This window comes from Nipponia nippon, unplaced genomic scaffold (genome assembly GCF_047370975.1).
Source record: "Nipponia nippon isolate SJK-2023a ecotype South Korea unplaced genomic scaffold, ASM4737097v1 scaffold_4, whole genome shotgun sequence".
Lineage (NCBI taxonomy): Eukaryota > Metazoa > Chordata > Aves > Pelecaniformes > Threskiornithidae > Nipponia > Nipponia nippon.
Window position 1 is genome coordinate 82311134 of NW_028262358.1, and position 15369 is coordinate 82326502.

The 15369-nt window shown below is 37.6% G+C and overlaps 1 protein-coding gene across 2 annotated transcripts in view; it reads left to right on the plus strand.

The window, feature by feature from the left end:
• The window catches only part of MMS22L (MMS22 like, DNA repair protein), a 99003-nt gene that overhangs the window by 77912 nt on the left and 5722 nt on the right, over positions 1–15369 (plus strand). For both annotated transcript variants that reach the window (XM_087776032.1, XM_087776033.1), the window contains exons 18-23: positions 774–916; positions 1682–1824; positions 1983–2142; positions 4491–4660; positions 11992–12203; positions 14554–14720. In XM_087776032.1, the coding sequence (XP_087632158.1) occupies positions 774–916; positions 1682–1824; positions 1983–2142; positions 4491–4660; positions 11992–12203; positions 14554–14720 (995 nt within the window). The remainder of the gene's footprint in view (positions 1–773; positions 917–1681; positions 1825–1982; positions 2143–4490; positions 4661–11991; positions 12204–14553; positions 14721–15369) is intronic.

Genomic DNA, 15369 nt, shown 5'->3' on the forward strand with positions numbered 1-15369 from the left:
AACAGTAGAGTACAGGGATTGTGCATTGAGTGTTGATGGTGCCATTGACTCTGACCTGCCACTTGACTGGTAGAACAGTAGCAAGTGTTTGATTGAAAGTATATACAGCAAGTTTGCTCTGTGTGTGAATGTGTATACTTGTGTGTGTATACATACATAAATACATCCGTTTGTATGAGTACATCAAGTATAGCGGTTTCCTTTGGCATCTCCAAGCTGCCTTTTTGTTTCCCTTTTTGATCTGTTTCTAACATGACGTATCGTTATTTGCTAAAGCAGACCTTCTCCATCTTTTATGTAGCTAGGACGAAGCAGACTTCAGAGTAGTGTGGGGCACCTGAGCTCGTTTTATATGAAAGGCTGGGGTAGCTTAAGCAGTGTCAATATGAAATTCCAGGTGGATTCAGATAAACTATTCCCAGCATTGCACATCAGCAATTTAGATAGTACTGTGAAATTATCCATTGTTAGAATAAGGCATTTCCCATTGTGTGAATTTTTCTCCTTCTGTTTTGTTTTATGTAGAGAAAACATATGTGTACGTGTATATATGCTTACCGAATTTATCATGTTCTCTGTATTTAGGCATCAGGATATTGTGAGCAAAGTCTGTAGGGTACACAAGGAATGCCAGTTGGCCTTTCTTTCTTACTTGATTTCAGATCGTTTCTATGCACTGTTTCCGTATGTCTATAACCAAATGAGACACTCTGCCACCTTTTTGCATATTTTTATTAGATCTCTACCTTTTTCTTCCTCTTCTACCTATACAGTGCACTGTGTGAAGCTTTTTCCAGTATGGGATATACATCCTATGAAGCTTTGACAGTACGTTCTTGGTTTCGATGCATTTTGCAAATGTTCATAGATCAACCGGCTGGTATGCTGGCCAAGACAGATGCTGAGCGAACAGTTGGTAAGTGTTCACATTTCCCTAATGTTTGCAGTAATGATTCTATATTGCAAAACTGGCAAACATTTTCAGCTAATTACAAAATGTATTTTTGTTTGTATTCCCTTACTTTTACCTAATTACAAAATGTGTTTCTTTATGCTGCTTGTGCTATTTATTGATAGTTTGCCTGCTCTGCATATGACAAATTTATCACAAACAAAGATAAAAGAGCTTGTTTCCTTGGAAGCAAAGAACAAAAACTTGCTCCCAAGGAGACAAGCTATTTTTCCCCCATGGAGAAACTGCTCTGAAAAAAGTGAAAAACTGAAGTAAATAGTCAGAAATCATGCTGTGAATGCCTTAAAAGAAAAAAAGAAAAAAAAAATCCAGTTGCAAGTAATTCTTCCCTTTTCTATGCTAGATATTTTGCTTTCTTAGAGCAATACTTCATCACTACTTCCATAAAACACTGCAGTTCTAATTATTTGTAGAACACATCTTCTAGTGACTGCTATTCACACACATTTTGTAGATTTTGAAGAAAATTGTCAGTAAAACGAAAGACTTGGTTATCTGTGCTTAATACTCGTCATTCTCGTATGTCTCTGTTAGAAACATAACTAGTTCAGACACACGTTCTTTGTCTAGAGACATGCAGTCGTTTGCAGAATCCTTGTATTTTAGACATTTTAAAATCATGTTGCATTTTATGATTTTGGGACTACAGTAAATCGAAAAGCATAACTGTATACTGTATTTACTGCTGTGCTCTCTTGTAATAAACAGGGAAAGCCTATATGGAGCAGCTGACTGAAATGACAAGACTGATTTTTAAACTCTCAGAAGTAGAAAACATTCTTTCAAAGGCTCATGTTGAAGAGTCAGTTTTCAAGCAAGACCCTAAAAATGCTCTTGTCCAATTCATTAAGGTACTGTACATCTCTGTGTTAGCTTCATAGGACAATTTTAGGGAAAAGGAATTATGTATCAGGTTTTGTTTGGTGTATGAAAAGAAATTACTCACACAAACCTGGTAAGAGACTTAGTAAGTTTATTGGTATTTATTTCAATGTTTCTGTTTTCTTAGGCTGTTGGTAGAACTTACAGTGGCCTTCAGACACTCCCTGAGAAATCTGCCATGGTAGCAAAGACTCTGGAGTATTTAGGTGATGTATTAAAGTATGTAAAACCTTATCTGAAGGCAAAAGGACCTCCAGAAGGTCTGCAGCTTACATATTGGATCATAGGTAATTATTTTTGCAACCCTTTTCTTTTAAGAAAGAGTTTTAAGGAATCAGTAAAACGTGATTTTTTTTTAACACTTTTTTTTTTCCCCCCCTCTCTACTGTCCATCTTAATGGTTTAAAAAAGCAAAGTCACCAAGATGTTAGTTAGGTATTTAATCTTCTTCCACTGATTTCCATTGGGTTTTATCCTGATGCCTAACCTCCTTGTGTGTGTTTTTTTGTTGGTTTTTTTTTTTTTTAAATTACCCCGGCAAACCAGTCTTCTGAAAAGTGAGATGTTTTCATGTCTTTTACCACTGAAAACCACCTGTTTTACCTAAACAAAACCAGAAACAGTGACAAGCCAGTGAAGCAGTGTTATGACCTATGTCATATTTACTGGAGTTATGACAGTGGACAGGTTGGCTTAGGAGTGTAACTTGCTTCCTTTTAGAACTGCTACTCTTACATATACTTTGTGCTTTGTTAAAGCTGAAATTCTAGTATTTGTTCATGAAAGTGTAGAACCACTGATAGGATGGAAAAGTGCTGTTTACTATGAACGAATGTGCCAGTCTGACCCCTTTACCTTTAAAAATAGGGTAAACATTATGTCTCTTAAAAACAGAGGTAATGATTTGCATGTACATGCAGTGTACATCATGATTATAAGGACTACAGTGAAAAGCCTGACCACGATGCAGAAAGTGCATCAAATGTGATGTGATGAATATGAATTTTGTAAAATACTTTACTGTTCTATTGCAAGATCTGCATATTTTGTTATACGAGACATATGTCAAATTAAATGTTTTTAGATATCCAGATGTTAGGCTGAAGCCTTGTAAAGTAATTTTAGATTGGTATTTTCCTTTCTGCTCTTTGCAGTAGGAAATGATTAATCTTCAGCCATGCTGCTGTGTGCGAGAAACTGTCCTTTCTTTTTAGTTCGGAAAACATAGAAAAGATTTAAAAGAAAAAATATTTAAGTGTATTTCAGTCACTTCTTCACATTCTGTGGGCTTGTTAAATTATAATGACAAAGCAAGAAACTTAACAAATCTAAACACCTCCTGTCTGTGGTCAGATTGTGTCTTCTACTGTCCCATACATCACAGCAGTGATAACAGAAGGAGTACTTTTAGCCGGAATGAGCAAGTTTCTCTCAAAACAGGAGGCTTAGACAACATTATTAGAAGTATTGTTAAGTCATTTTTCTCTATGATTGATCATTGTGTTTTCTTTCACGCCACAAGATTAATGTTGTTTTTTGCGTTGTTTTTAGAGATGATAATAGATAATTTTTATAGATTAATAATATCTTGTAACAGCCTACTTTTGATCTTTCATTATTTTCAAAGTCTTAAACATATTTTCTAGGGATAGTCCTGTATTTTCAATGCAGCAAACTTTTTTTTGCTTCTAATTAAATATAAAGTTAAGAATGTCTGTGGGAACTACTATATAGGAATCTTGTTTTATTTAATCTGTATTTTGAGTGTTAACACTCACGAGTATAGAGTTATTTTCTCAAGAAAAGTTACACCTCACCTGCAATAAAGATGTTTCTCAAAGTTAGGGTATTTACACATCAACACCTTTTTATATTTTTTTTGCAACTCAAAAGGAAGATCTTAAAACTGGCTCAAAGCTGTGCAAGTGATACCTTAATGTGTTGAAAGCAAGAAAGATGTTCTCTGAGGCTCTCATTTTGTGAACTGAGAGCCTGCAAAGATCTGGAGAGACTATGCTGGTTTAATGGAGTTGGCTGCCCCTCATTCTTTTTAATCTGCTGATTTAGATTCATTAAATACACTTTGAAAGACATGTAATGTTTTCCTAATGTGGAATTGCTGTGTGAGTAGTTGCTGATGTGGCCACAGTGGTGGTAGATAAATGTGAAGGGAAGGCAAAGGCAGTGTCTCTCTGTAAAATGTGATGAATGCACATGGTAAGGTGAATGTTTAAGTGCATGCGTGCTGATTGCAATAGTGTTATGTATCAAGTTTAGTTAATTTTTCTGCAGGGATGTGAGAGACTGTCCTTTCTTTAGCATACTGTACTTTTCCTAAAGCAGCTTCACTTGCCTAAAAACTTGTAATGTATTGAATCAATTTAGTACTTCATGGTGCTAAACTGTAAGTGGACTTTGCATCGTCTTGACTGGGCTTTTTCTAAGGGGATACCATGGAATGAGTACATGGGGGTGAGGCGTTTCAGTTGCTGTTGCTACTCTTGGATTATCTAAGTTAACATAATTGTCTCTTCAGGCTTTCTTAATTTTTTTTTCCCCCTGACTGCAAATTACTTTGGGATTTCTTGGTTTTGTTTTTTCTGGTTGTTTGTTTTTTGTTTTTTTCCGCCAACAGGATGTCTGGTAAAGTTCTGGGCACCGATATTGGCTACTTCCAAAGCGCAGCAACTCTTGTTCCGCATCGTGGATTGCTTGCTGCTGCCGCACTCTGTGCTCCAGCAGGACAAAGAGCTGCCTGTGGCTTTACTGTCTGCCATTCAGGAAAGCCTACCTCTTTATCTTCAGGTAAATATCTGAAATCTATTATCAGCAGACAAACGTATCTTCAGGAAAAGATTCATATTGCAGTCGATGTTTTCTTTTTCCCTAATCAAAACAAGTGTTGACTGAATTCAAAGTAGCAGCAAGAGGAGTTTTTTCTTCTTGTAGAAGTGGAAGGAAAAATGCCACCCCATTGGCTTTCCTCTCATTGCATGCAGCTGTACTGTGGTACGCTCCAGAGCTGCTAGTCTAATCACTGTATACAGAGAAGCTTTTAGCCAACCTGCTGTTTACACTGGTCTCTGATGTGAGGGATTTCTGAAACGGTGGATCAAATAATCATAATATGTAGCAAGACACTTGTTGAGATGACAGAACAAACAAATGTTTTAAATCATCCTTGACATGGCTAACTGTAGATAATTAAAGATGAGCTACTCTTTTTTTCATTGCTCTTAGGAACAAAAGACAATCCTCTGCGTATCATGGCACTGTTTTATCTTAATAGTTTGAGAATGTGTTTTGCTGTGTTTCTTGCTGCTTACACTTACGTGACTAAAGCCTTCTTGCCCATTATTCCTCCTATTCTTCCCTCAGCTTACCTATCACTCTTGAAACTCTGTAAAGCTTGTTGATGCTGCAGCAAAAGACTTAATTCCTGCAGGTGAGGAAGAGAAAAGAATATATTTTTAATAAATAGACATGTTTTTCCTCATAAATCCTTAGGTCTCTTTTTGCTTCCTTTTTTTCCTTCCCTTTTAGTCTTCGTTTTGATTGCAGTCTGAACTGATTACTTTACAGGATTGTATCGTGAAACAAGGCAGTGGTGACATTGTAAACATCCCTCAGATTTATTCCTTTCACAAGTTGCATTGTGATCGATGGCATGTCATATGGAAGTGAATATGATTATATAATGATGTGCAGAATATGACTTGCTTTGCTGCTCTGTAGGTATTTTCAGAAGCTATATACATGTAGGACCATCTGGACACTGATATTACCACAGAGTGTGACTGTCTGCTTTCTAATTTAGTATTTTAGTCAGAGAGCACTGTTTCTCTGTAGTCTGCACATACGGATGTAGTTTTAAGATGAAGCCACTCATGTCGGTTTTGAAGTCCAAGTGTTGTGGACCCGTGTTTCCTGTTGTCTTTGTCAGGCTCTGACCTCCTGACCTCACTGTCGTACTCTTCGGCAGTCTGCTGCATAGTCCACGTGCTTTCCGGCCAAGCTAGATGATCTTATTGACCAAGTAGTTTATTTTAGACAAATGCTGCTTCTAGAAAACCAGTAATTCTTTAATTTGACAAACACTTCTGGGGAGCGAAGACAAAGAGGATACTTATTTTTCCTATTTCAATATGGAACTTCTACATTTTATTAATTGTTTATATTTACAAAGTTCCAACATTTTTAAGTGCTTAAAACTGCTTCATTCATTCCAAAATACTTCCCCTTTATTTGGGAAAGTAGAAAAATTCCCATTTAGGATCAACTCAAAATTAACATATTTCACTATCAGTTTTAAAAAGAAATATTCTCTTAGGACTGCTTCTGAGCTCCTTTGACATCGAATGGATGCTAGGCACTCTCTGACTTCTCAGGTTATCGTTTCACAGTTGGCTTAAGGCTAAATTCATTCTCTTTCACAACCATGTGCATTCCCATTTAATTTGCTTTAATGATTCTGTGAATATGGGATGATTTGTGAGCTGATTCAACTAGTAACTAGCCCACAAAACAAACAAACAAACAAAAAACCCCAAAGCCCAAATGGGCATATCAGAAAAGCGATAAAACAGTATATGTGGGAAGGAAAGCAGGCAAACATGGTGGGGAGAAAGACCAGAGAAACAGCATCCTCTGGAAATAGCCCCACCTTGACTAACTGAAGCTGTTGGTGAAATGCGGGATCCTACTCTCCTTGGGTGGCTGCCCTGTGTCTCCTGCCCACTCCTGGAGGTGGAGCAGTGGTATTTTAGTGCAGGAGCCTTAATTCACCCTGATGTTAGACAAACATTGTTCCATAGATCTGTCCCTGTTAATACTCTAGCTTACAACTTAATCCTTTGGCAGTTACATGAAAATAAAGAAACAGGAATTTGGAGACCATGCAAAATATCTTCTTATACATGCAAATTCTTTATTCATAGTCAAAGCATAAAAGCCCTTGAGTAGCATTTCTACTCAGAGGTCTTTTCAATTCTTTTTTTTTTTTCTTTTTTCCAGTCTTCTGAAAAGTTCCAGGCTCCATCTCAATCTTCTCTTCTCTTTTTTTTTTTTTTTTTTTTTTGTTCTGAATTCTCCTTCTTCAGCTCCTTCAGTGTGGGCTCCTCCTCCTTTGTCTAAAAAACCTTCTTAGATCTCAGAAAACGTATTACTTTGCAAGCAATGGTTTGCAAAACTTCCCTCTTTCCAGAGCTTTTAACAACTAATCTTAACGTGGTTTATTTGATCCTTTTATGTGGGTTTTGAAAAGGGTTTGAAATCAGTCTTAGTAGCAGGTAATTAATTTCACACATTCATTGATGCAGCAATCGTATGAAATCCTATAGAATTTCTGAATTGTATCGAAAAAGATTCCCCAAACGGTCACATACCCTGTGTAATGGTAATGCAACTGGCCACACAACTTGGGCAGCAGGCTTAAAAACAAGAACAGTGGTGTTGTCACCGTGCTGTACTAAGAGAGGGCATCGCCTTTGTTCGTCACCCTAAAATGGCAGAGGCCAATTTTTTCGTCTCTTAGGACAACATATGAAGCTCCTTCCTCTCTCCCCGAAGCGTAGTTCACAATTCATCGACACTGACGACTGTATCCCACCCTCCCTCACCACCCCCCCAAACCTACAGGGTTATTTTTAATAGACCAAAATTACAGACTTTGTTTAATTTTACACAAATACAAGTAATTATCAAATGTGCTAATTAAGACTAGATGCTGCATTTCTGTCTCCTCAGTTTCGACTGACTATATTTACTTGTTATGTTTGTGTTTACTGTATATATAAATTTGGGCTATGCAGCTGTGCCTTTTGACAGTTGTTAGGAACTGATCTGTTCCCCACTATACATTGAACTTACCTAGAAGTTTCCTTCAAACTCAGTCATTGATTCTGCCTTGTCAAAATAGCTTAGCTTTAACAGCTTTTAAACTAGTTGTTGTTTTGGTTTTTTTTTCTTGCCTAAAGGGTTACTGTCTGGGTATTATTTCTTTCACTGTGCATCATCTGGTTTGATAATATTTGATGACCTAAGAAAGATTGGTTGGGATATAATATCAAAATTGTCCTCAGAGTTGTTTGAATGATGAACTTCAGAAAGTAAAGCATGAAGAACGTGAATGAACAGCCATTTTATAATTTTGTGGGACTGTTCTCAATTATGAGATAGTGAGGCATGTAAAATCTTAACATTAGATATTGTGCCATTGTAAAAAGAAGTTGAGTTGATTTGTGTTACGGTGGATTGCTGAAGCTTACCACAGGAAATCCAAGAGTGGTTGAGATTGCTCTTGGATGGATTTCTTGGAGAATGATTTGAACGAATTTTGGTACGCATTTACCAGTTACATGGGAAAGAACTGAAGCAGCATACAGCACTTACTTTAGACAAGAAATACTAGTTTAAATAGATCTTACAGAATACAGTGTAGGTGCATGGAATAAGCATAATACACATAATGATGGGAAAGGTAAGATACCCTGCTTGATTTATCAGTGTTAATCCTGTCCAAACACAGAAGACAGTTGATTTCTATCTAAATACAGGAGAGTGGTGAAAAGCTTAATTCTAAGTAGTGCTTGGCACATATATTTTCCAGTGATTTTAATGGGCCTGTGCAGGCTCAGCATTTGTCAGAGATCAGACCTTAAAAGCCCTCCTGTGAGCCACATCTGTGGTCCGATATTTGAGCAAGCTTATTAATACGTTTTGTGAATTATAGTATGTGTTTAATAGGAATTGTACAACATTAATTGGTGAACAGCAGATTTATTCCAACAGCAGGACTGATACTATAAGTCATCATTAGGTAGCTTGGCATTTCTGCAGTGAATAGTGCCAGTAATCCATACTAATCGGTTCTTCGCTCTCCACAGGTGATTTACAGATATATGGATAAATCAGAAGAAAGAGGCAGCTCTGGCCACAAAAGGTTCCTGCAGTGAACACGCACAGGAATCAGTTGCCTTTCTACTAAAATGAGGAGCAGATGTTGTCGTGCCCCTCTGCTCCCCTTAACATGTCTTTGTTTTTTTTTTTTTTTTTTTTTTGTTTTTTTTTCTTTTTTAACCTCAGAAGATGGCTAAAGAACATAGAGCCACCCTCTTTTTCTTAACTATCAACCCTTTAAAGTCCATCTGCTTTGTAGAGATTGTCCTAGGGGTCTGATGTGATTGATTTCAGATCTCTGGTCCAGCATTGCAATCCAGTAGCATGTGTTTCTTTTCTCTGTCATATGATCAGTAGCTTCCTTCATCTCTGTTAATTACTGGTAGGATTTAAAAGAAGAAAGTTCTATGTGATTTCCTGGTAATCACATCATTGGCCAGCGCTGCCTAGGATATTTTGCCACTGTACTGAGAGATTTGCAGCTACTGTGCAGTGTTGGTAATTTATCCCTTGTGCCACTTGGGATACGGCATTGTCAGACCTAGTGCAGGTCTGTTGCTCTCTGCAAGGAAAAAGAGTACAAAATAAAGAACACAGTGTTGAGCTAAAGTCAATGGGCCTTCGTGTCCAAAAGAGAAATCCAAATTCTCCTCTGGAAACTTTTAGGGAACAGTAGAATTGTCAGGGCCAAAAGTATGATGATTGTTACCTGAAGAGCTTTGATGCTGTAGATGTGCCCTTCATGTGTGAGGACTGATTCATGGATTTTTCTACTCTGAAAGAGAAGGGGTTTTTTGTTTGGGGGTGGTTTTCTGGCTCCCAGCAAAATGGAAGGTCATCTCTCTCACTGTTGTCTCACTGGAAAAAAGAATTTGAATTTTGGAAGCCGTTGGTGCTAATCTTGCGATTTTCATTAGGAAAGATGATGAGGAGCCTCCTTACTGAAGGGAGAATTTTAGTATTACTGTGTGGTTTTAAAAATTACACCTTTTTTGAGAGGCGGCATCTCTGCCTGACCCACCAAAAAGGAACCTAGAATCCTTTCTAAAGAAAACATTAGGTTACAGAAAAAAAGGCATTTTCTGTGTTTTTAAATGCTTAATTTAACAGCTCTCCTTACAGAGTTTCAAGAGCTCTCTCTATCCTCATCAGATAACTAAAGAGAAAAATCACTAGTTAACATACATCCTTTTTTTCCTCTCCAGTCAAGAAGAGTATCTTTCAGTAATGCTCTTGACAGGGTGTTGGGTTTTTTTATTTAATCCTTTCCTTCTTTTTCAGATTACATCTCTCCCTATCCCATACCCCAAAAAATTACAATCAGTTTACTTCAACTCAAAAAATGAAAATGCTTTTATGAAGGATCAGGCTAGGTTTGTTGACCCATCTTCAAATGAAACTATTAGGAGATCTGCAAAAATCAGTCAGTGTTCCTTCGGATATCTAAATTCTAATATTTTTTGCTTTTTATTGCACTTATTAAGTATCTTTAAGATAATTTCTTAAAAACAATAACTCATTATTTAATAATAGCTGATTTCTTCCTTCTTTTCTTGATACCATGTACCATTTGTTGATCCTCAATTTGAAGAACTGTCTCGTTTTAGTAATTATCATTGTTAGCTCTTCACAGGTGTTACGTTCTTCATGTATTCCTACAGGTGTCCTCTGTAAGGTTGCAATGTTATCTGTGTCCCTTTTATCAGATTAATACACTTTCTTACAGGTTGTTGGTTTTTTTTTTTTTTTGTAGTGTTAAAACAGTCTAGAGTCTTAAGAGTGCCAGCTCCGATTTTGGGATTATGGAATACTTTCTGGCTTTTTGTAAAAGCTGTACTACAGGAAGCACAGGCAACTCTTCTTTATGCCTGCTTCAACATCTTATCGAAACACCAAGCACTCAAGCTTACGTACTAAATAATCTGTCATCTGTAGCAGTCTCTCTGAGTCTGCTGCTTGCCAACGGTGTTTTTAAGAATTCTGATATAGCAGCAGCTGCTTTTTCCTACCACATTTTGCTGTGTGTACACAAAAGGAGGCGGGAATCTGAACTGTTTATCAAAGCCGCAGTTCAGGAAGTGTGGTTTTTTTATCATTGGGACTTACCAAAATTACCAAGGAGCTCTAGAAGTATGTGAAGTTAAACGCGAACGGAACATGTCTATGTTCAAGAGGGCCACCTACAGCAAGGCTTTAGGCAGGTCCTGAAGCACCTCATTTCTTGAGATCTCATCTTTCCTGTGTTTGTTTACTGTGGAACCAAAAGTGGGAACTCCCCACTTCCAGATAGTGCCGAGACGATCCTCAGCTGTGTCTCAGCCTGCTTTTTTTTCTGAAAGAATTGTCCTGTCGTGTTCACATAGATAGGTATAGATGAAAATCTTTTTTGTACTTCTTCCTTTCAGTAATCAAAGGAAGGGGAAGGAAACGCTTAACTTTCTCTCATAGTAACTTGGATGAGTAAGAATAATACTCTTTTTTCAGAGACGTATCATGTATATGTTGTTTAACTATGGGTAGTGTTCAGATAGGCACTTTTTGGGCCAGTACTTTAATTATAGATTTTTTTCCTCTGGATCAATATAGCTTATATTGGATAAATCACAGCAGTTTTAACCGTATCTTAAACAGATTTTAAAAAAAAAAACAAACAAAAAAAACCAAACCTCTAAATCCCTTATAAATGGTGCCTAATTTACCCTAATTTGTTCACACTATGAGCAAAATTTTTCTTGTCAGACCATGATTCTAAGTGCTCATTTTTCTGCTATATCGTTCGTACAAAAATGTCACATGGTGCTTTACAAACAGATGAGGTATTCTCTTTCTCCCTTAATAAATCTTACCTGACTAGTATACTTTGCTAGACCACATACAGAGTTGAAAAAGAAATGAGGAGCTCTTGGGCATGGAAACACTTTCTCAGGCCTGAAATGCCAAGGTTTTATTTTAAATTTGAAGGGGAGCTTGTGTGTCCCAAAGCTTATCTTCCAATATATTAATTAGTCTAGTAAAAGACTTTTCTCTCCTTTGCAAGCCTTGCCCTGGCTTTGTCTTCATTTGTATACCATCATATCTGCAGCAAATGACTGATGCTTATTTGTCATGCGGTAGTTTCTCTGTGTGCAGAAGTTTACACAGTGTGTAGTGACTATTTAGCCTATGGTTGTTAAAGATTTATTCAAAAGTATTATTACAAATTTATTCAATTTCTCACTTTCTAAAATTTTCTTCTACAGGGCCTGTCCTTTATATGTTGTCAGTCCCAAACACAGGGTGCCTATTTAAATCAACTGCTTGGGAGCATTATTCAACAGTATTTTGGACGATTTCTCCCTTCTTCTCCGACTGCGCTTGGAGCTGGACAGCATCCTATGGTGACTGCTTTATGCAGTTCCATTACAGCCTCCCAGATGCTCCGTCTACGGAAGACCACTCTGCATGTCATAAAGTAAGGACCAGTGAAGTAAATAACCATCTCTCATTCAGATTTCACAAATCGTTAATGAGGAAGGGAATGCCACTGTTTTCTTCTCAGTTAACTGCCAGTTTGGCTGTGGGAAGAGCCTGTAAGTTGCTGGGCAGGGAGCAAAGGAAGGACAACGTGTATATGTCAGGAGAGTAAAATTGGGAAGATCTGGAGACTAGTGAGAGAGTCGTTGAGGAAAAAGCACTATAAGAAAAAAATATCGCACGCAGCCACATGAAAAGCAAGTATTTTTCTAGAAAAATTAGACTCCAATATATGTCACCGTATGTTTGTGTCTCAGGCTGTATTCAGGGTCACAGAGTTGTAGTGCTTGTAGTTGCCACGGTCACCTGTGCGTAAGAGGCCTCGTTGCTCTATAGGTGTGTGGGTATACGTAGGTGTGCCAGCTACCCAGGGGAAGTGGCAAATTTCTGGTGTGGGAAGAGGGAGACATAGAGGCAGGGAGAGAGTACCTGTTCACTGTACTGTGACTACTCACATGATGTCAACGGCAGCTCTAAATGCTGGGTCTCTGCTGCTGAAGGGCCAAAGGCTGTGTTTCATGTATTGCAGAACAGGGAACAATCCGTACTTTTTGTCTATGTTGGGAAGGGAATTAAACATCCTCGAATAGAAGGTGATTGCTTATATCCAAGGTAATTGTAATTTTCTGTGTTAGAGTGTGTACACATGTTGATTAAGAGAATTTTATTGTTGATCTTAGATAAATATTATAGGCAATCCTGTAAGTAAAGCCTGTATTGTTGCATATTGAAGGAGTGAATTAAGATTTCGTAGTCTTATTTCTGACATGTTTTTGACTTATGAATACTCAAAACTTTACCATCTTCAAATTATTTGTGAATGCGTGCATGCGTGTGTGAATTTTAAGATTGATAGTGGAAAGTAAGATCTGAAAGTGTAGTGGCATTTGGCGACTTGTAAGACGTGAAACCTTCCTTAGTGATCTGGGAAGAATATCTTAGAACTGAGCAGCAGTCTGATTTATAAACTTGGGTGGTCAGGAGGCAGTCAGTAGGTCTCTACCTAAATATGTACAGAGTTCACTAGCCGTTTTGACCTCTGAAAGCCAGTGAATATCTTGCTGCTGCACAGAGGAAGTTGAACCACATGATTGGGGCATATTGTCCAGGTCAGAGAACCGTTTTAGTGGAAGAGCACCCAAAAAAAAAAAAAAAGTGAAATTTTCATTGTAAATTAACGGGATAGAAGATTTCAGAGTTGCGAATATTGAAGTGAGTAAGACCACACGATACAAGGAATACAGAAGTAAAGTGTTACAACTTTAATTTGCTAAGTTATACCAGTGCTCTGAAGCCGTGCAATGAAATACTCAGATCTCTGCAAGTCAGGTTTCATTTGAAAGCTGTAGAAGCACGCCTTAGTAAGTTTTTAACAAGGATGGTGATTTTTAATTGCTGCATTGCTCAGTAAACATGCATGCCTTTTTTGGATAGCTAATGGTACCTAATATTAAATATCTAAAAATTTATTTTGCAGCTTTTGAGAGTGCTCTTGCTAACTGATGAATGAATGCTGTGTTCTTTTTACCTGCACTTTTCTATCCTGAATGCTTCAATTTAAACTTACTGTCTTCAGATTTCAGTAAAATCATTTGTAATGTCAAATTAACAGCGGTTCAGATTTTTGTATCGTTTTGTGGAAGAATAAGAGATCAAGCCGTTCAAATTGGACCATTCAGTGTCAACAAATTTGCTCTTGTTGCAGATTGACAGGTCACCTTTTCTCTTTGTGACAAATTTTATGCTGGATATGATTGTGTTAATTGTAACGGAGAAAAAGCAGACATTGGCTGTCCCATTACAACATACTGTTGACAAAAATAAACTAACAGTACCGGTATAACAGCAGAGCTGTTATAACAAGTTGGATTGTGAGTTGACAAAAGCACATAAAGCTAAATAAAGTAATTGAACAACAGTTGTATTTTGGATGTTGGTTTAGGGTCTTAGAATCTTGATTCCTCCATTTTTTCCAGTTATTTTATGAAGCTGCCTTTGTATTTTAACTTTTATAGTCACACTTTGGCTTTTTAACTATAATTACGATAGCTGCTATTTCTTACTTCCCTCAACAGAAGAGTCAGAAGGCATAGCTGTCCTCTGATAAACCGGGAGTCTTTTCTAAGATGAAGACGAATAGAAGCCATTAGTTGAGCCTAGAAAAAGATAGAAATCTATGGAATAGGCCTCCTGCTGGAATATCACAAAGTTATTTTAAGGTGTATGGTGCTTGCATTGAATGGAAAAAAACAAATTCTAGACTGTTTTCGTTTGCTTTGTCTTCCCAGTGAAAACTACATGCAGTTCAAAGGTAATGCTCCACCTCCGCGCTTGGCCTCAGTTCTTGCTTTCATCCTTGAAGTACTTCAGAGAACTCAGAGCGCTGAACTATGCGACATTGACTTAGTTCTCCTGGCTGTGCTGAAATGCCTGGTGTTGGTTAATGAGCTACAAGGTGAGCTGCTTGTTTGCTTTCAGTACATCTCTGCACACCCCTAAGACTTTTGTACTGCTGAGCATCTTTCATCCCAATATTTAAGACTCTTAGGTGAGGTGAATGAGATACTTTAGCCAAATAAACTGGACGAGCTTTCTTTTTTCATTAACTGGTCTGGGACTTCTGTCTCTAAGAGGCAGAGAAGTCCTGCCTCGTTTTGCTCTCTAATGAACTAATGATCAACTTATCAGGAATCTGAAGAGCATTTCCTTTCTCCCTATCCTTCCTATCTCATTTCTCCCAGACTTGGTAAGTGGAAGTTTTCTTGCACCTAAAGGTTTGAGACCAAATAAGATTAGCATATGCTCTTCCCACAGAGGCATTATAAATGGATTAAAAGTAGCACGTTGCTCTCTAAAGGCATCTTTGAGTTTTCTTTCTTCTTTTAGCATGCTTTGTTTGGTAGCGAGAGCTTGTTTTTAGCTTCTTAAAATTGAAGCACTCTTTTCACCCCACAGTTGTATAATGAATGTGCATGTGCGCATAAGCTCAAAATTTCCCCTTCTTGCTGCCAGTAGAGGCATTAAGCAAAATGGGGATTCACCTCTGACTTCTCCTGGGAATTTTGTCTAATAAAGTACTTCTTGATTCTGGTCTATAGAAGTTT